Source organism: Leuresthes tenuis, unplaced genomic scaffold (assembly GCF_036924035.1).
Source record: "Leuresthes tenuis unplaced genomic scaffold, fLeuTen1.0.hap1 SCAF_13, whole genome shotgun sequence".
Classification (NCBI taxonomy): domain Eukaryota; kingdom Metazoa; phylum Chordata; class Actinopteri; order Atheriniformes; family Atherinopsidae; genus Leuresthes; species Leuresthes tenuis.
In genome coordinates this window covers 4,260,774-4,280,654 of record NW_027325367.1, presented here as the reverse complement: position 1 = coordinate 4,280,654, position 19,881 = coordinate 4,260,774, and the positions used below count along the sequence as shown (strand labels likewise).

The 19,881-nt window shown below is 43.0% G+C and overlaps 1 protein-coding gene across 1 annotated transcript in view; it reads right to left on the bottom strand.

The window, feature by feature from the left end:
- The window catches only part of man1a1 (mannosidase, alpha, class 1A, member 1), a 105,578-nt gene that overhangs the window by 21,693 nt on the left and 64,004 nt on the right, over positions 1-19,881 (bottom strand). The window contains exon 5 of the mRNA XM_072362789.1: positions 10,999-11,093. Coding sequence (XP_072218890.1) covers positions 10,999-11,093 — 95 coding nt within the window. The remainder of the gene's footprint in view (positions 1-10,998; positions 11,094-19,881) is intronic.

Here is a 19,881-nt window from a genome sequence, read left to right as displayed (position 1 = left end):
CCAAAGGACATTGTTCCAGAAGTCTTGTGCTTTGTTCAGATGCAGCTTTGCAAACCTAAGCTGTGCTGCCATGTTCTTTTTAGAGAGAAGAGGCTTTCTCCTGCAGCCCTTCCAAACAAGCCATCCTTGTTCAGTCTTTTTCTAACTGTGCTGTCATGACCTTTAACCTTTAACATGCTAACTGAGGCCTGTAGAGTCTGAGATGTAGCTCTGGGCTTTTTCACCTTGGGGTGAACTTGCTGGGACGTCCACTCCTGGGAAGATTGACAGCTGTCCTGAATGTTTCCCACTTGTGAATAATCTTTCTCTCTGTAGAATGATGGACTCCAGATAGTTTGGAAATGGCCTTATAACCCTTCCCAGATTGATGGGCAGCAACAGTTGCTTCTCTGAGATCATTGCTGATGTCTTTCCTCCTTGGCATCGTGTTAAAACACACCTGAATGCTGCAGAACTTCTGCTTTTATAGAGCTGCTCACACTGACTGATGATCAGTTAATCAGAGCATTGATCAGCAGCTGCTACTTAATTCCTGTGGAAGAGTTAGTTTTTCCACACACTGCTTCTGCATCTTGTCTTAGTTTCTGTTCAGTAAATAATGACACACTGTAATGTGTCATGTGTTGCTGTTCATCTGAGGCTGTATTTGCCACATCCTAAGAGCTGGTGAGGACCAAAGAATAATGAGAAACTGCGAGAGAAGTTCAGCTTTCAGTTCAGTTCCAGCCTCATGTCATCTAGCAAGGCCAGAAGGTTTAAGTGGGTAACACAGCTGTTACATTTAATTTCTGCAGAAGAAGAATCCCATACTGTATAAGCAGAGAATTATTCTGTAATGTAGTTTAAAGGCAGACTGAACCAGTTTCTTAATTGTGAATACAAATATACTGTATTACAGACTGCCGAAAATTAAATAGAAACACGCTAATCGACCTAAGTCTGACCCCTCCCTGTGGCTGCTTATGTAACAGTGGGGGAATAAGGGTTGAATTGAGGCATTAATGCAGATAAATCCAATAACTCGAGTCAGAGAGCTGCTTCTGTTCCACTTCGGACTAAACGAACCAATAGGTACTGATGGATAATCGTGTTGGTGATCTAATGGAAGCTCATTGTTGGCCCAGTCACCTCCTGTGCTGGACTGGAAAATTACATTAATCCACTGGCATTCCAAACAAAAGAACCGCATTAGTCTGCTGTTGTGTTTGACCGCCGATGCTCACGGCCCGGTGGCCCAGTTTCCGGAGCCCTGCTAACAACTGCCTGCTCTTTCTCACATGGAATGCAATGAGACTTATTAGCTCACAGCCTCAAAAGATATCATTTGGTTTTTGACCTGTTGCACTTGAGATTAATGCGGCCATATAATGCAAATACTCGTCACTACTCCTCTTGAAGCCTAAATTGGCTTTCTTTCCAGTATTTTGGAACTTATAGTATCTCACAATCTAATGAACTTTGGCTAAAATGAGAACACCTGACATAGGAAATCCTAAAAGCCTCAGTTATAGCAGCGATTCTCACTCCTCCGACGCCATGTTTACCTGCTGAGCCAAGCCTTTTAACAGTATTAATGCTATACAGCACGATGAAAAGATCTATTAATTCTCTTTGGAAGCCAGACTGGAAATATTAATCAAATGCTGCAGTGACCTGGAACCAGAGGACATTTAAGAGATTACGATGGAGCTTACACTTGCGTATCAAAGTTGATACTGAACTTTCATTATGAATGAGGGGATCGGCCGACATTATCCACCTCTGATAGAAGTGATATGATGAGGGTTGTTGGGCCAACAGCAGCGCTTTGTGATAGATTTGGATGCATTTGTTAAGCCTGCCTTTTGTTGTGTTTCACAATCATAATCATGCATATATTAGGTCAGGACATTGAGGGTTTTATCCCAGTGATATTTTTCTGTTTTAATATAATCTCAAATAGGTTATCTCAGTCTGAACACTGTATGCTCAGTCTGTGATAATCTCTAACCATCCTGGAAGCTCCAGGGTATCTGCTGCATGGTCAGTGTCATCTTCCTCCGTCAGCTTGTTTAATTGAGGTCAGTAATAATCTTTAAGTCCCTACATGCATTTTTTTCAACCTATACATACACTGCCTGGATTTAAGGAAGCTAATAGGCACCAGCCTCCAAATGGAAACATACTGTCATGATTAATGCGTTTCAGCAGTCAATTTATGATCCATCTATGATTATTTAACCCCAACTGAAGCAGTGAGTATGTCTGAAAACACGTGCTGTGGTCATGGAAACGATGTTTCTCTGTTTCAGAAAGCAAATATAACAACCAGGAGAATGATTAAACTGCTAAAGTTGGGTTAAAAACTGTCCAATGCAATCATTAAACACCGGAAGGATGGAGGTGAAACGCCATCTTTGATTAAATGAAATAGTTGGAAGACAATCTTGACAGTAACTGGAGATCATTTAAACAACCAATCCAATCCATTAAAACTAAAATGAAATTAAATGAAAAAATATGTTTAAAAGTGAAAGTAAGAGCATTTAGGTAGAATTTAAAGAGAAGTAGAGGGTGCTGGGACTCATAAGTGAAGGTAATGAAAGAAGGAAAAAGGATTCAATTTGCCAGGGAGGAGCAAAGATTGGACTGGGAACAATGGAAAGGTGATGTGGTCTGATGAGTTCAGGGTTACTCTGCTCCAGGGTGATGGGAGCACGAGGGTAAGAAGAGTGGAGGATGAAGTCATTACGCCTACTGTACAAGCCTGTGAAGGGGGCCATTATGATCTTTAGTTGCTCCAGCTGATCAGGCTGGAGTTCAGATAGATTACGACCAGGTTTTTCCCCCCATCGACAGACTTTTTTTCCCTCTCGGATGGCCATGGGTGCACTCAAAGATGACAATCTGAGGACTCAAACGGGGGCGTTTCAGGGAGCCTGAGACATAATTTTCACGCATGGATTGGCCACAGAGTCCAGAGCTTAACCCCACTGAGAGACCCCCCCTTCCCTCCACTTTCCTCTCATCACTACAAGATTGTGGTGAAAAATGAATGCAAGTCATGATGGAAACGAATGTTGTTACATTGCATTAGTTCATGGAAACGATACCATGGTGAACGTAGGCTGTAATCTAACGAAAGAGGGCTTTATTTTAGATAATATCAGCCACTAAGATTCACATATTTTACACTGAGTAAACAAAGGGGTCAAGAGGTTCCTTTGATGAAACGGATGCAAAGCTGGGTCATCACACACTGACACCACCGTGCTCTGCCTTGGAGGATATGTTGCCCCCCTCTGGGTGTTTTGCAGCCCCTTTTGTCCAATCTTTTTATCACGCAACTCTCTCACACCCACAGCCATTTCCCTGCCAGCTGTAAGACAACAAATCCCAGCCTGCTACTTTCATACCCTCCAGTACATTTTGCAGAGCCAACAACAGCAATTTTAGCTCTGTGGTGCCAACCAGTAACCTGGGGAAAAAGAAAAAGAAAGGCTTTTCATCTCCATAACTTATATTTATCGTGTCACATCCGGTCGTACCCTCTCAGGCTCCTCAAAGATATTGCCAGGCAGCAGTCTTCAAATTCATTTCTGCTCTGCGGCTGGTTCAGACCTATTTTAAGGCCCAATTCTCCTTTTTGTTCCCGACGACATCACCTCCACCGTCCTCTGGCCCGACCAAGCCGTGACCCCTCTTTTCCACTACTTGAATCTCTTCCTCCCCGTCCTAAAATCCATTGCACTTCTCCTCCTCCAGGCACAGAGAAAATGTGAATTGTGATAGTGTCACAGTTAGCAACTTAATTAGAGGCCTTAAATCATGGCTGCCTTCCACTGCCTTAGGTTACTGCTGCTCTGAGAGGGCGAGTGTGCGTTTGTGTGGTGTGTTCTTTAAAACAAATCTGTTTACCCTGAAAGTCTGGCTTTTCTTTGTTTCAAACAGTGCCTGAGGGCTGGGATTCTATGTTGCTAGCAATATCACATTTGTCTGGCTGCTGCATGTGTCTATTCATAACTGTCGCCATGGTAAAAAAATACTCCCCTTGTTCATCAGTAAGACCCCCAGAAACAGTCTTAGCTCCACATATCCAATCTAAGAATAATGTTTCGTCTCACTATTCCAACGATAAACCACAAATAATGACCACAGAGCAGGTTTACGGTTTTCAGGACCTCTTGTAACGCTTCAACCTGGAAAGTGAGTGGTTTATGAAGAGTTCTTGCTTAAAGGAAACTGTTTGCATTATCCAAAAAAGTCTTCACTTTTGTATGTAAACAGCCAGCGATGGCTTGTGCTGTGATGCAAGATGTGTCAGATTAAATCTGGACACCATAATTATCAGAATCTGCTTTTACGTGTTTGACTTCTATCTGTGAAAACATCAATTCTAAACAGAAAAGAACACTTGTGTCCATTCACTGGCTTTTTTGTGAGCTAAATCTCTTGATCTTGGTTGTTTACAAGTTCTTCAGCTTTGCTGTTACTGGCCAGCTTTGCTTCATACATTCCTGTTAGCTTCCAGATTAGTTATGATTAATGTAAACAGTGCACATGCACGACTGCAACGATCCAACTCCCACACTGATCAGTGTTTGTATACACAACATTTGTGCCAAATCCAGCTGATGCAGTCCATAAAGCTAACATTTCAACTGAGTAGCACTTAATTCGACTTTGGCTTGGACAACCGATCCATTTATCCGTTTTTAAATCTTTGTCATGCATGAGAGCAAACGTCTGCCCGTGCAAATATCTGAAGAGACGTTGTGTTAGAGTTAGCTCGGATGTCTGATGTTAGAGGTTTAAAAAACGCCCACTGCTTCAGCCTCATTAGTCTGCAGAATAAAACCATTCTCCATCTAAACCTTTAACCAAACTCCAACTTCTGTTTGAGAGTTTGTGGCTGACGAAGCAAATTTGCATCAAACTGACAACTTAAAAGCGTTCTCTCTGGGATAAAGAAGCAGAGCAGGGAGGGCAAAAGTGGGAGTTTAGTCCTTTTGCAGTTTCATGAAGATGATGACATCCGTTTATTCTCCGAATCTGGTGACAGCAGGTGATGACGGAGGAGTTAATGTAGCTTTTAAATCAGAATAAGTCAATAAAAGAGAAAAGAAACCGCATCCAAGAGGAGCAACTCTGACTCTGAATAGGCTGAACACTTTAAAAGGTTCCCATAAATTCAAACTGCACCAATAAACATCTGACTCAGATGTATCACTTAACCTTTCAAAGTGTTTTCTTTGCTCTTTGCCATTTTCAGATGTTCTTTCGCTACTTTAAGCAGCAGCAAACATTTATCCAATGCTTTATTGGCGCTTCAAAGGAAATAATTAGATGCATGTATGCAAGCGTGCACGGGATACAGTCATCGTCATGGTGGCTGCAGAGAGGACTGAACAGATAATCTTAGGGTGGAGCACAGGTTCAGACAGCTCAACAAACCCATTCACACTATGCCTGATCCCATTAAGGCCAGTCGGCATGGAGTGTGGTGGGAGCGATTTGCAAGGGCTTTATCAGTCTGAATGTTAATAGAAGAGCTGTGGGAAGCTGTGGCCAAAGCAGATAATAACGACTGGGTAACTAGTGTGTGTGTGTGTGTCAGAGGGGAAGAAAGTGTCTCAGGAATCAGAGGTCAGTAAAGTTCTTAGTACTCACAGCCATATTTACACTATACTACCAAGAGTATGGGCATTTATTAAGGATAAACTATGTTCAAAGACGTCTCTTACTTTTTATAATTAAGTTAGAGCAACGGCAAAAAGGCCAAACTGGGTTTCACTTGCATATGCGTCAATATTTTTCTTAATTTACAGATTTTTATGGAAGCTGGACTGAAACACTTCTGATACGAGGGACTTTGCTAAAAACCATTAAATCATCTTTATTGAATTACTGAGAGGCAGGAAAAAACCACAAATCCATTTCCGGGCTTTACTTGAATAAAAAAAAAAAGCTTTTACTTGGCTAATATTGATTGTTGTTCTTTGTAATTTCTTATGCTTTCTAATTAGAGTCCTTTCACTGGAACCAAAGACGTTCTTCTTTTCCATAAGTCTGTGATAAAACTTTGGAAATAAGTCAGCTTTCATTCAGGAAAAACCACAGAAAACGCTCCCTCGCAGTGTTTATTCGGCAGAAGCAACAAATCGGCCATCCCAGAAATGCAATTTTCAACATTTGGAGCACCCTGAATCGACTATTTAAAGCTTAAATCTAGCGACTCCAGTGCCACTCGATCTGCTATAATGAGACTCAATCTCTTGCAGATCAGCTGAATAAATCAAGTGGATCTCAGCAGCATTTTCCGCTCAGTTAGTGGCAATTAACGGGTTTATGCACACAGAGAGGGAGGAGGAAGTCAGGCAGGGGAAGAGAGTGAAGGTCCGGCGGATCTGTGAGGACAGGGCTGACAAATGAACCTTTACGAGGCTTTCCTGATTTATTGGTCCCCGAGTCTCGAGGATAAATTTAAAGTACATGAAAGGGGGTGAGATTTCCCTCCATAATGAGTAATACCATAACATGTTCTTTCTTACTTCCACAGCTAATTTAAATAGGCTTCCTGTGTAGCTTCTTAACACTGTAAGTGCCACCATGTGACAAGGTCTTTTCCACACTGAGCTGCCAGAATATTTCTGTTTTAGCCTGTTTTTGAGCTTATTCGAGTGTTTCCTACAGAAAAAATAGTGATGCGTACAGTATAGTGCACCATGGACTGGTGACGTCCCCGTTTGGTGCATCGGAGCTCATTTCAGATGCAAAACAAGCTTGAAAGCTTCGACCACAGAGTGCAAAAGAACACTTGTCTACTCTTTAAAGATCCAACAGGCGGTTAAAGTAGCGAATTTAAGCTGCTAATCACATGGGATGTTGCATTTCCATACTGCTGGAAAACAAGAACGCGGTGAAAGGGTCTGTTGACAGGCACAAAGGTGTCATCTTTAGAGTTGTATCAGAAACAGAAAAGACACTTTGGGACTTAATTTGGGTGGAAAACTACAAACCCGTAATTCCACTGGGAAAAGTGGCCCAGACGTGAGAGAAGGAAAGGCATTTATCTTGCAGGCAGGTTCACTTGTTGCCGGAGCAATAACACGTTTTAAACTGTGGCCTTATTTCTTGTTGCTCAGATTCTGCAGACAGCCGCAGGGCAGAGTGATGACACACGACCAAAAGGGAATAAAGGTAACCAGGCCACGGAGTGGAGTGGACTGAGAGTACCGAGCCCTGAAACAGCGGGAGACGACACTCAAGTTAAGATGGATGGAGTGAGCAAGGACAAAAGGAAGTGCACGAAAGTAGGAAAAAGTGAAAAAATGACCCAGAATGAAGGAAGTTAAAGTAAAGAAGTAACAGGGGATGACGGAAGATACGATGATCGCGATCGAGTGTTCAATATGGGTCAAGGTTACACAGGCAGCTCCAAACGGTCCTGTTCAAAAGAACTTCTCATCTCAACTTTTCAGTAAATTGATTTGATCTCCTCTCTCTCTCTCTCTGGTTCAGTCCTGACTGCACCTACTGTTGTAAATAAATTATATTCAGGAAGCCAACTGAAGGCCAAACAGAGGTTTTTCCCCATTGTAACTGAAAGCAACCCCTCATTATTGAAACGTGTACCCACATAATTATAAATACAGCATATATGAGGTAAAAACAGAGTTTGAACTACTCTAATGAGCTTTAAAGTGAATATCTGGTCTGAGCTCCTTTATTCTCCAACTCAGCCTGAACCCTCTGAGACAAGCTTTCTGTCATTTCTTTAAGGAGTCTTCAGGAATAGTTCTCCAGGCTTCTTGAAGGACATCCCAAAGCTCTTCTTTGGATGTGGGCTGCCTTTTGTTCCGTTCTCTGTCAGATGATCCCACACTGCTTCAATAATGTTGAGGTCCGGGCTCTGGGGAGGATTCATCCCTCCATAAGACCTGTTGCCACTGATTTTCAGTCCACTTCTTGTGTCATTTGGCACAGCTCAGCCTTTTCTCCCTGTTTCCCTTCCTTAAGAATGGCTTCTTGACAGCCACCCTTCCATGGAGACCATTTCTGATGAGGCTTGGGCCAACAGTAGATGGATCAGCTGAAGGTCCAGATGCATCTCTCAGGTCCTGTCAGGTCACAGCTGGATTTTTTCCTCTTTCTTAAGGACATCACTTTCAGATCCTGTTCATCTGCTGTAGATAGTTTTTTAGGCCTGACACTTCTTCTTTTGTCCTCCACTTGTCCAGTTTCCTCAAATGTTTTAAGGACACACTGCACACCATGCTGAGATATGCCAAGTTTTCAGCTAATAGCTCTTTGGGAATCACCTTGTTGCTGCAGAAATCCTATTTTCTGTCTGTCAAACTGTGTTATCTTTGCTGTTTTTCATAGATGCAACTAAAGAAATGGGAACAAATGATGCGATGAATCTATGCTAATTTGTCTGGTATTATCTACCCAAAACACTGATTCATCCCTTGAGTTAGGAGCCTTTTTTAATACTTGAATGTTTCATAGGTCAGAGTTAAAAACACATTTCTCTAAAAATGCTCAGGTACAAGAACTGGACTACAAATGAGTGAAAAAGCAGAAAATGTCCAAAGAAAAACTCTGAAACACCTTCAGAAAGCCTGGAGAACTACTGATCAAGGCCAATTTAAAAGATTACAAGAAAGTCAGGAAAATATAAAGAAATGAGGGGATTTCACAGGTGCCATGGTTGGGTTTATTTAGAAGGCAAATCTTAGCATCTTTAAGTTTCCCGTCCCCAGCTGCTGCGTTCGCATGCTCTTGTGTAATTTGCATTTGCTTCAAAGCTATCCCAGCTCAGCCATGCAGGTAAAGTCGTCACCGGCAGCAATCTGCTGGGTCTCTGGGGAACAGGTGAACACACAAGCACTGTCTTCTCCCCTGGGGGGGGCATGCTCACCCCAGGGAGAAGGACAAAGAGGTGAGGGCGATGGTTTCATTCATACAGATGGAAAGAAAATTAATTTGTCACAGAATTTATCGTCATGACAACCTGTCTTCTCATTAAAAGCTGACAGACAGCAGCGTGGAGTTCCTCTGGGGAGAGAGATGGAGGGAAAAGCTCCACCAGAATCTTTTTATCATGCATCCTAACGGCTGATACTTTATATGCCAGCTATGTATATCATTAAAATGAGTCATTCCTGTTTGGTAAACGGTCTACACTTATATAGCTCCCTTTTAATCTGATCAAATCATTTATTTTAACGGTGATCCAGTCAAGAAGGGAATAACATCTATTTAAATTTAGCTTAAATTGCTACTAAATTCCTCCTGGTGGATGAAAGTTATTTTGGAGGCGTGTTTGTTGGAGCTTCTTGAATTCTAATTTTTCCCTCCATTGCACATGCACTATATTGCCAAAAGTATTGGCTCATCTGCCTTTACATGCATAGGAACTTCAGTGACATCCCATTCTTAATCCATTGGGTTTAACATGACGTTGGCCCACACTTTGCAGCTATAACAGCTTCAACTCTTCTGGACAAGCTTTCCACAAGGTTTAGGAGGGTGTTTGTGGGAATTTTTGACCATTCTTCCAGAAGCCTGGCTCACAGTCTCCGCTCTAATTCATCCCAAAGGTGTTCTATCGGGTTGAGGTCTGGACTCTGTGCAGGACAGTCAGGTTCTTCCACACCAAACTGGCTCATCCATGTCTTTATGGACCTTGCTTTGGAACATGTTGGAACAGGAAGGGTCCATCCCCAAACTGTTTCCACAGAGTTGGGAGCTTGAAATGGTCCAAAATCTCTTGGTATCCTGAAGCATTCAGAGTTTATTTCACTGGAACTAAGGGGGCAAGCCCAGCTCCTGAAGAACAACCCCACACCATAATCCCCCCTCCACCAAACTTTACACTTGGCCCAACGCAGTCAGACAAGTACTGTTCCCCTGGCAACCGCCAAACCCAGACTCCTCCATCAGATTGCCGGATGGAGAAGCGCGATTCGTCACTCCAGAGAACGCGTCTCCACTGCTCTAGAGTCCGGTGGCGGCGTGCTTTACACCGCTGCATCCGACGCTTTGCATTGCACTTGGTGATGTATGGCTTGGATGCAGTTACCATGGAAACCCATTCCCTGAAGCTCTCAACGCACTGTTCTTGAGCTAATCTGAAGGCCACATGCCTGTCACGGGACCACGCTGGAATTCCCTGAGCTCCTGAGATCTTTCACAGATGTTTGTGGAAGCAGTCTGCATGCCTAGGTGCTTGGATTTATACAGCTGTGGCCATGGAAGTGATTGGAGCACCTGATTTTAATTATTTGGATGGGTGAGTGAATACTTTTGGCAGCATAGTGTTTATCAAATATTTTTCTTGGGATTAGTATCTTTAGAAACAGTCAATGTCTGGTTCCACTTAATTAACTAAAAGTTAAAGAAAAGTCAAACCAGCACAGAAGACAGAAGTTCAACTTTCATCATCTCATAATTGTTTATGTTTCTTGGACCGTTGATCAGCCAAAAACACAACTGTAAAGATGCCAATTTGAGGTAGTTACAGACAGACTGAATAAATCTATAATCCTCAGTACTACACACAACATGAGCCAGTGTTTAAGGCCTCCAGTGCAGCCAGAGTGTAACTGGGTAACGATATCAGGCAAAGACCTGCGATGTGCAGACGTCTGCTCATAGAGAATATATTACATAAATAAACATACTGATGCCACTCAGAACATCCAATATATCAGTGGGGGGAGGACCTTTAACAAAAGACGGTGTTACATCTCCCTCTCAAACATCGTGGGAACCCCTGACGGTGCGTCATAAAGGCTGACGTAGGTTTATACTCGAGGAAAATACTGATCCTGTCTGGCCAGTATTTTCTGTCATATTAAAGCATCTCAGCATGTGAGCGCTTGTGCTCGTCTGGCACAAACCGAGCCGCAGACCACAGCGCTCTTTAAAGCATGAGAGCATCAAAACAGACGTGCTGCCTCAAATACAGCCAGAGCGGTCGAGAAGACGGGTGCATGTGTGTGAGTGTTGTACCTCTTGAGGTTGAGCAGAGCCCAGGGGATGCCGGTGGGGGTTTTGAAGGCTGGCAGCAGCTTCTCACCCAACTCCACCGCCTTTTTACGGAACACCTGAGAGAAAAAGAGGGCGTCTCATTATAAAGGTTGAGCCACAAGAGGAATCCTTGAGAAAGACAATCCAAGGCATAAAAATAGTGAAATACCCCAAACAACGAGGTAAAAAAATGTATCGTACAAAGCGTCCACTTGTATATAATTAGAATACATCCTTAAAAACCCTAAAATAATACTGTAGTGGGATACTGGACCTGGAAATAAAGAAGATACAACAACACAAACATCTTAAGATCAGTTTAAACTGACAAAAAAGGACTAAAGTAGAGAGAAAACAGTCTGGAGAATCATCTTACATATGATTAAAAAAAACAGTCATCTTGTGTTCACTTAATTGACGAACTGCATGCATCCTGCAGAGGTTTGTCTTTCACATCTACGTCAATCATTGCAGCCAGAAAAGGAAAATCACCTCAAGGAAAGCATGATTTTTAAAGTTTGAATTATTCCGGGGTCACACAGTGAGTCAGCCCTCCATCCAAAGAAAGCTGGACTCACTCAAGTTTGATCTTCTTCATCCCTTTGCTGCGTTTTATGATAAAACATCACAAGCTGAGCTGGTAAACACGAGCCCCTGGTGTTTATTTAAGAGTTCTGAGAGCAGTTTGCACACTTTTAAAGTGCCCGAGTTCAATTTTCCATCGCAAGTAACCTTCAGCTCGATTTGGAGCCAAGTGCGCGGGCCTGGTGTTGCTTTAAATAACTTCATGAATATTCAATCTGAAAACGAAAACGAGAGCAAATATTCCTAAAAACTGGGACCAGCACAGATGTAGGTGGAGGGGTCCTCCAAGAGGGAACCTGTTACTGTGTGTTACGACTTTCAACTGCTCTGAATGGGTTTAATCACCAAGGTTTCCCTCAAATAAAATAAGATAAAAAAGTAGGTTTTTTACCACCTTTACTGAGTGATTTTAAAGGAATAATCACACTATTCTGATTAAGCATTTGTCATCTGTGGAATGAGGCTAACTTCTTTCCTCGGCCTGATGTTCAGCTGTTTTTCTCCACACATCTGTGTGCTTTTTTCCTCCCAAACTCATATACACAGAAGAAGAGTATCGAGGTCAGAGCCAATGAAAGGCAGGGAAGGGGAGGGTTTTTACCTTTAGACAGCTCTCTGAGAGCGATACATGCTATCTGCTCGTAAAACAAAGACACACGACAGCCGGTGGAGACTCAAAATCATTACTCATTACTTGAATTCATTCATTCATTCTTCTTAAAGTATTGGTGAAATAAAGACAGATAAAGCCTTATTTAGAGGCTGCATCGTCTAAGCCCCGTTCACTCCGTTATATGGATCTGGAGGAATCTAAATATCTTCTGAAGGACGCCGACTTTCACCAAACTGTTCTCGGTGAGTAGATGAACGTATTTCATGCCAGAAATAAGGTCTAGGTTTAAAAATACTGGAGTTCCCCTTTAAAACCTCAGTGGAAGTAACAGTAAAACCATCCTTCTACCCCAACCTTGTAAAATGGCTAAAAGCTGGTCGAACAACGGAAGTAACTCAGTCTCTCTGGCTCAGGTACAACGAAATGTTTAATATATGCTCAGCTTCTGTTGCAAAGAACGTTTTTCGCTCCCAGAGCCTCAATTTTCAGAACCAAATGGCTTAAAAAAAACAAGCGTATGTTGCGATATCTGTGTGACCGACAGCTGCATTTCAGCCTCAGGCAGCAGCAAACGGAAACAGTGAAATTAATGTAGGTAACAAATCCTCTCCAAACAGAACAGGTTTCATGTATTTACAAAGCAACCCTTCAAACGTATGGTGGCACCATAAAAAGGGAAAAATATAGCTGCACCTACATGTTGTGGGGTTGCATCTAAAACAAAAACCACTTCTGATCACCTGCTGCTGCTCACGTTTGCACATCCCCATCTTTTACAATCAAAGCCCGAATAGGAACAGGTTTCTAGCCAGAAAAATTCAAGATGGGGCTTTAATCTGACATGGAGCAGGTGGTGTTAAGTGTGTAGTAACAGCTTGTCAAGCTAGTCGTATGTTAGCCTGTTGGCTACTTTGTTGATCCAACTACTTTGGCACATCTCTCTCTGCAATCCACTGCAAAGGTTTGACTTTTTTTTACTCAGAGGGGAGAAGGCGAGTTTCCCTCAACTGTCGGAGAGACTGTTCCAGATTTCATTTTGAGGTATGAAGCATTGTAGAAAAACAAGTCATACAGATAATAAAGAAAATTTGAAATAAAGGCCCGTGTCTTATTAAGGCCCGAGGCCCAAAACAACTGCTGTAAATAAAGTCCTCAGCCTTTATTTGAGGAGAAATTCTTTAAACAGATAGCATATAGGATGCAGGCAGCTCTGCATCCCTGGGATGTACCACTCAGCAGAGTGAGAGAGTCGAAGCCAGCAGGGAGGACAAGATTTTCAGAAAAGAAAATCTCTAGAGGCTACTTGTCAAAACAATGTGGCAACTCTTCTAGAATTCCTTCAAAACTCAGAGGTTACTGTGAGCTGAACTGGGCAGAGGGAACAGAAGTGTGGGATTTATGTCTCCTGTTGGATGAATTCTGTATGAAAGCAGCCTGAAGATTGTTTTTCCTTCCACGCCTGACACATACGGTGTACTTGGGTATCTAAAAAAACACGATCAACTCCACCACACGAGTTTAGGGTTAGCTTCCGTAACCCCTTCATGTTTTCCAGTCAACACAGAACTGAAGGCTGACTGTTGGCTAAACAAATACTGTTTTGCAACAGTGAAAGAACGTCTTCCACTGGTTGATGCATGACTTCAGTCTTAGTATTTTTAAAAACAACCATTAAAACATCTTCTTTGGGGACAACGTAAGTAAACACCTTGAACTAACGAAGGTTACAAACTGTGTGGCGTCATCTAAACGAGGCGAAGCTTCACCAGGCCAAATACAATCATGGAAAACTCAAGGAAGAGTTGACCGTGAATCATACTGCAACTTATCCAGCATCACTACCAGTTAAAGGGGAACTCCAGTATTTTTAAACCTAGACCTTATTTCTGGCATGAAATACGTTCATCTACTCACCGAGAACAGTGTGGTGAAAGTCGGCGTCCTTCAGAAGATATTTAGATAACTCCAGATCCATATAACGGAGTGAACGGGGCTTAGACGATGCAGCCTCTAAATAAGGCATTATCTGTCTTTATTTCACCAATACTTTAAGAAGAATGAATGAACGAACGTGTGCTATAGCTCTGTTAGCTCATAGCTGCTGTTGTGTGGCTACTTGCAGCTATAGGAGAGCTAATGGAGGGATTTCTACACAGGAGCTCTACTGGGACCACGTCATCCACACGCCCCCCGCAGCACAGTTTATTTACTCCGTGCTCTGTGACAGTCGGCTAACTTCACACGGAGTTTGCTGCTGATAGTTTTGTGCAACATGGCAGGATATTTATCCGGTTTTGACAATGTGAACAACGACTTTGAGTAATATGGACGTTCTTAGCTTTCGAAGGACACCGACTTTCGCCAAACTGTTCTCGGTGAGTAAATTAACTTATTTCATGCCAGAAATAAGGTCCAGATGTAAAAATACTGGAGTTCCCCTTTAAAGGAAACCCATAATCCTCTATATTCTTAAAGGTTAACTTGTTGGTGGTGGTCAACAGAGCACCATGGGGATGATCCATTCCTTCACACGTGCCGGGCCTCTGTAGAACCTTTAAAGATGCCGTCATTTAAAGCAACCGCACTGCTGGCACCAGCTTGTGAGTGAGTGCGTTTTGTGCTGCTCTGTGGAGGCTTGAGTGTGTCGTAACAAGGCATCAGATGAAGAGATTAATGCCTTTAATAATGCTAGAAGCATGCTGAGGGAAAGAATAAAAACACTCCCAGGGACGCACAGACGGGTGAATTAAACACAGCCTGTGTCCTGAGCCATCAAGCAAACTGACAACAAGCTTTAATAAACAACTCGAGCACACGAAACCTAAAGAACACACCCACAGAACTCGGGGCTGTTGTCATTAGTGAAGGCTGATGTTGATATTTCACACCTTGGTACCTCTGACAAAATATCCACCAGGAAGATTTACTGCCAAACGTGCGTTTGTTTGGGTTTGTTAATCCTGGTAAGTAGATAAACCAGATAGCGGTATCTGAAAACTCACAAAGTCTTACATATTTACCACAGCTCTGGTTTTCTTAAGAGGCTGAGACTTGTTGAATGACTAAAATGCAACAAAAAATCAGTAGAAAAACAGTCTACAGCAATAGTTCCTCTGAGCTTTTCTTTGGACATTCGCTGCTTTTTCACTCATTTTCAGTCCAGTTCTTGTTGGATGTTGTGTCACTTAACTTTGAGCTATGAGATCCAATCAGAAAAAAGGATCCTAACTCAAGGGATGAACCAGTGTCGACACATAACAGACAACTTAGCAAAGATGTAGTTTTAAATTGGATCTTTAGGCACTTTGTTACTAGCAGCCTGTCACAAAGACACATAATTTGTTCCAATTTCTTTAGTTTCTTCTATGAAAAACAGCAAAGAAAACACAGTTTGACAGACAGAAAATAGGATTTTTGCACCTTTAAGGTGATTCCCAAAGAGCTATTAGCTGAAAACTTGGCATAATTATTCACAAATAGTACATTAAGATCAGGAAACTATGGCTAAAAAAGGTCTACTGAGGCGCTTTAAACCAAATCACATTGCACTCATCCCTGAAAGAGTCTCATCTTTCATGGAAATGCAAATGTTTTGAGTCGAGTCTGACTCTAAAGTCAAACTCCAAGTACCAGCTTGTTTGGGAGTTTTTAACTCGATTACACAGTAAAGAGGTCGGTGTTTAGTTGTTGTTTCATGGGTTCAAAGTCAACCCATGTGTGATATTTACAGCTTCTGTGGTGGAGCTCAAAGATTGTAAAAGATGCAAAGCTCGGTTTGGGATCAACTTTACAATTAAACTGTTTGAATAAGGTACGTAATCCAGCCTGAAGCTCTACTGATTATCAGGTTTATTTCCATCTTAGTCGTGCCCATAAGGAGTTAATCTACAGCTTAGTTTTTCTGTTGTAATGGTGGCTGACGTGTGTAAACATGTACACAAGTGTAAAGAAGCCACACAAATGAATAAATCAAGTCTCAGATCAGGGTTAAATGACATGTTAGGTTAAGACTTGTTAAAGGTGAGGAGATGGCAGCGGAAGGTCCAGACGAAAAGTCATAAAATATTTAGTTTGTGTGTTCAAGCTCCACTGTTCTGACTCGAAATGTTGGAGCTGTGTGTGATTATGTGTTGCAGTCCACAGAGAGTTGGCTGGACAGCTCCCTAACTAAGATGAATCACTCGGCCTGGCCTCTGTGTGACCAGCAGGCCCCAGATTACAGCAGCCTCTGTGGGACGCAGCGAGCCGCATGCTGACACCTCAACTGCCTGCAGGGTCCTGACTCGCTGCCCCTTCATCACACTCCTCCCCTCTGGTCACAATCAACCCCCCTTCCTTCCTCATTTCACCCACACTCCCCATCACTCCTCAGGACCCCCTGAAAGGGGTTTATTCTGTTAGCTCGGCTTATAAAACTACTATTTCATATCCACAATTCATCTTTATTAGCTTCAACACACAAATCTGTGGTCAACATTGTTGTGTTCTGCTGAAATGTGTGTAGCTGAGTGAGACGGGCAGGTTTCTATTAACGCCTGCTGCTCGGTATTCTTGGAGGAGCCTTGTTCGGATGAAGGTCACCCTGCTACAACCTGAGCATTAATGATCTGTATCTGGTTGAAGGAAAGAAACCTGCGAATGCAGAATGTAAATGCGCAACAGATCATGATCAGAATGCAGCTGGCGACGGTTTGGTTGCATTAACAGTGCGAGGTGTGAAAGAAATCTGCTCGGCGTGACCACATTCGTGAAAACAAGATCCCTACAGTCTGCTGAAAGGTCACCTGACCCCACACAGTCATGCCTGATGCCACAGTTACCACAGCAGCAGCAGACATCTTATTTCTGTGAGTGTAAACACACCAACGAGTGCATTTACATTCGGTCCTTCATGGCCAAGCTTTCAGAGGGGCTCACTGGCTCCACCACCAAATGTTACCCAATGGCAGCAGAATGCATATAAAGGTCACTGCGTGTCGGAGCGTTTCCTGATGAAACTTTTTAATAAATCTCAGGATCGCTTTGGGAAAGCAGCTGCTGCGACATCAAGAGAGCAGCCTCTTGGCTCCAGTGCTGCATAAATGCAAATGTGGATCAAATGTCATTTTCCAGCCAATGGAAACACTCAGATTTTAATATCTAATGACATCAAATGTGTCACAAACATGTTTCGATTCCACTCGATTTTGCTCCAAATCCCACAAAGAGTCGAAGATGCCTTGAGATCCAAAGTGTGGAACTCATTTGATGAAAAGGAAGGATAATTAGGGCAAATATCTGCGGACTTTGAGTGCAGAAGCAGCCCAACAGCACTGAACTCTCATCTGGTGAGACATCACAGGGCATCTCTGCATGCTAACACAGGAAGTCCAGACAAAAAGTAACGGAAATTAAATAAAAACACGCACTTTGGAGACTTTTTCTGACACTTTTCCCAATACAGATACATCTCTGCTTCTGCAGTAGTCTCCCTTTCTTCTACAAGTTATTTTTGTTGCCTCTTTGCCCTCACAGATTTGTACTCTTGTCATGTCTGTGGATGGAAAATTCCCCCTTTTCACTTCTGCTGCCGTGTTTATGGGGCTGAAGGCCTAATAAAGCACCTTTCCAGGTTAATCTCAAATGCAAATTTAATCATATATCTTTTCTGTTCTATCTTTAGAAGCATTAAAATGTCTCGGAAGTGTTTTATTACACCTCATGAATTAATCACCCCGGAGAAAGCGAGACTGAATGAAGAGGGCAGGCTGCGACTGGGTGTCAGCTGGAGGAGGCCCTGACAGCTGTATTGGAGAGGCGGCGGCGGCACACAGACACACACAGCACTCAGAGGAGGTGACAGCTTTCAGCAGTTAAGAAGCCTGCTGTTGTGTGAATGGCTGCTCTTGTCCTCCACGCCGCTCTCTGTCAAAGTCTCTCCCTCGGCCTCTCCGGGTTTAATAAATCATCTCCGAAAGGGAAAATACCGTAACTTTGACTTAAGAAGACAAACTTTACCAGAAAGAAAGAAAGACGGAAAGAAGGGGAGATTTGCGTTTGTCCTACATGCAAATAAGATGAAAAACCACTAAACTCTGAACAAAGCACCCGGTGTAAGGGCCCGAAATGCAAATATCTCTGAGGTAAATCACTTCTCAGCAGGGTGCCTCAGCACAGAATATTAATATCAAAACAACTGATGGTTTTACATGGAATCGCTCTTCCATGCACATGTAAAATCTATGTAAATGCTGGTAAAAATGAGCCTCAGCCCTCCAGTTCAGCTGTACATTTTCTGTAATGAATGCATTCCTTCTTGAGTGAGAGGGGACCTTGTCTTTTACTGTTCCAGGAACAAAATTGACTCAGCCTTGGCCTTCACTTCCAATGAGGCCCGCAGGAAAAGCCGAATGCTAATGAGACGGAGGGTGAGATCGACTCCTGAGCGAATGTGACATCAGGAGTCGCCAGCCGGCCACGATCAACCACAAAAGGACACAAAAAGAGACGGAGAGGTGGCTGTTGGTGTAAAATATGATAGAAATAAGTGTGATGAGCCCCTCTATCACACGCACTGAAGCCCTGAAATATTCGAGAGGCGCTCCAGAACGACGGCGTGTGAAATATTCACTCCAGCTTGCATCAGCAGGCGAGATGACGCGTGAACGTATTTTCTGCTACTGAGCAACAACAATCAGCACAAAAACGGTCGTTAAGGAGCCTCACCAGCTGCTTTCAACAAGTTAAAAAGAAATCAGTGATTTCCGCATCACATTTAGCCTTCTGAGGCAGAAAAAGACCTGACCAAAAGGTCCACAGACTCTTTCTTCACTGAAGGTGTGCTTCATCTCCACCGCTGCTCATGTCTAACAGACAATCTTTGAACATGTAAATGATTAATTAGGGAAAAAGTCACATTTCTGCCCTTAAGTGCACAGTTTCAGACAGGAAACTGCCCCGTTTCATGGGTCTGTCGCCCGATGTTGTGCGATTCAGTTTAAATGAGCTGAAACACCGAGTTGATCAATCGATAAGCTCCATCGATCGAGGCAGCGGGACCAGTGGGGGACCCCAGACATGCCTCTGGGGGATCCCAACACGTTCCCATGTACAATCTTTCCAGTGAGATCTGGGTTCTCCTCCAAAGAGAGGCGACCAACCAGCTCGCTGACCACTTTAAAACCGTCTGCTCGTCAGGCACAGCTCAAACGTGTTTCCGCTGCTGAACATTTCAACTCAATCAGCTCGATGTTAATAGACAGAAACACGGCTCTGCTGTGCTGTAAGTCCTTCGTGACTGTTACGAGTGATTTGGACATAGCTGAAAGCAACAAAAAGGAAAAACACAAAGTTACTGCCGGATGCCAACCAATCCATCGGCCTAATTCAACATCGGTCCTTTATAACGGCGAAGAGGAGACAGGTCTTTACTTTTCATTAGCCTTTCATGCTGTGGCTCCATCACAAGCTCCTAGCAGAATAATTCATCTCTCTATATGCTTACTGAAGAAGTTTGAAAGGGAGGTTTGAACCGGTAGAATAATGGCAGCATCAGTATTCTCTTTGCGTTGTTCTCCGTGTGTCTTTTGGATCAATGCAGCACAAAACAAGCAGAGATTTTTCCCACAAAATATCCAACTTCGTACGCTAAAGCTCACAGATATACGCTCAAAACAAGAACGACGTCC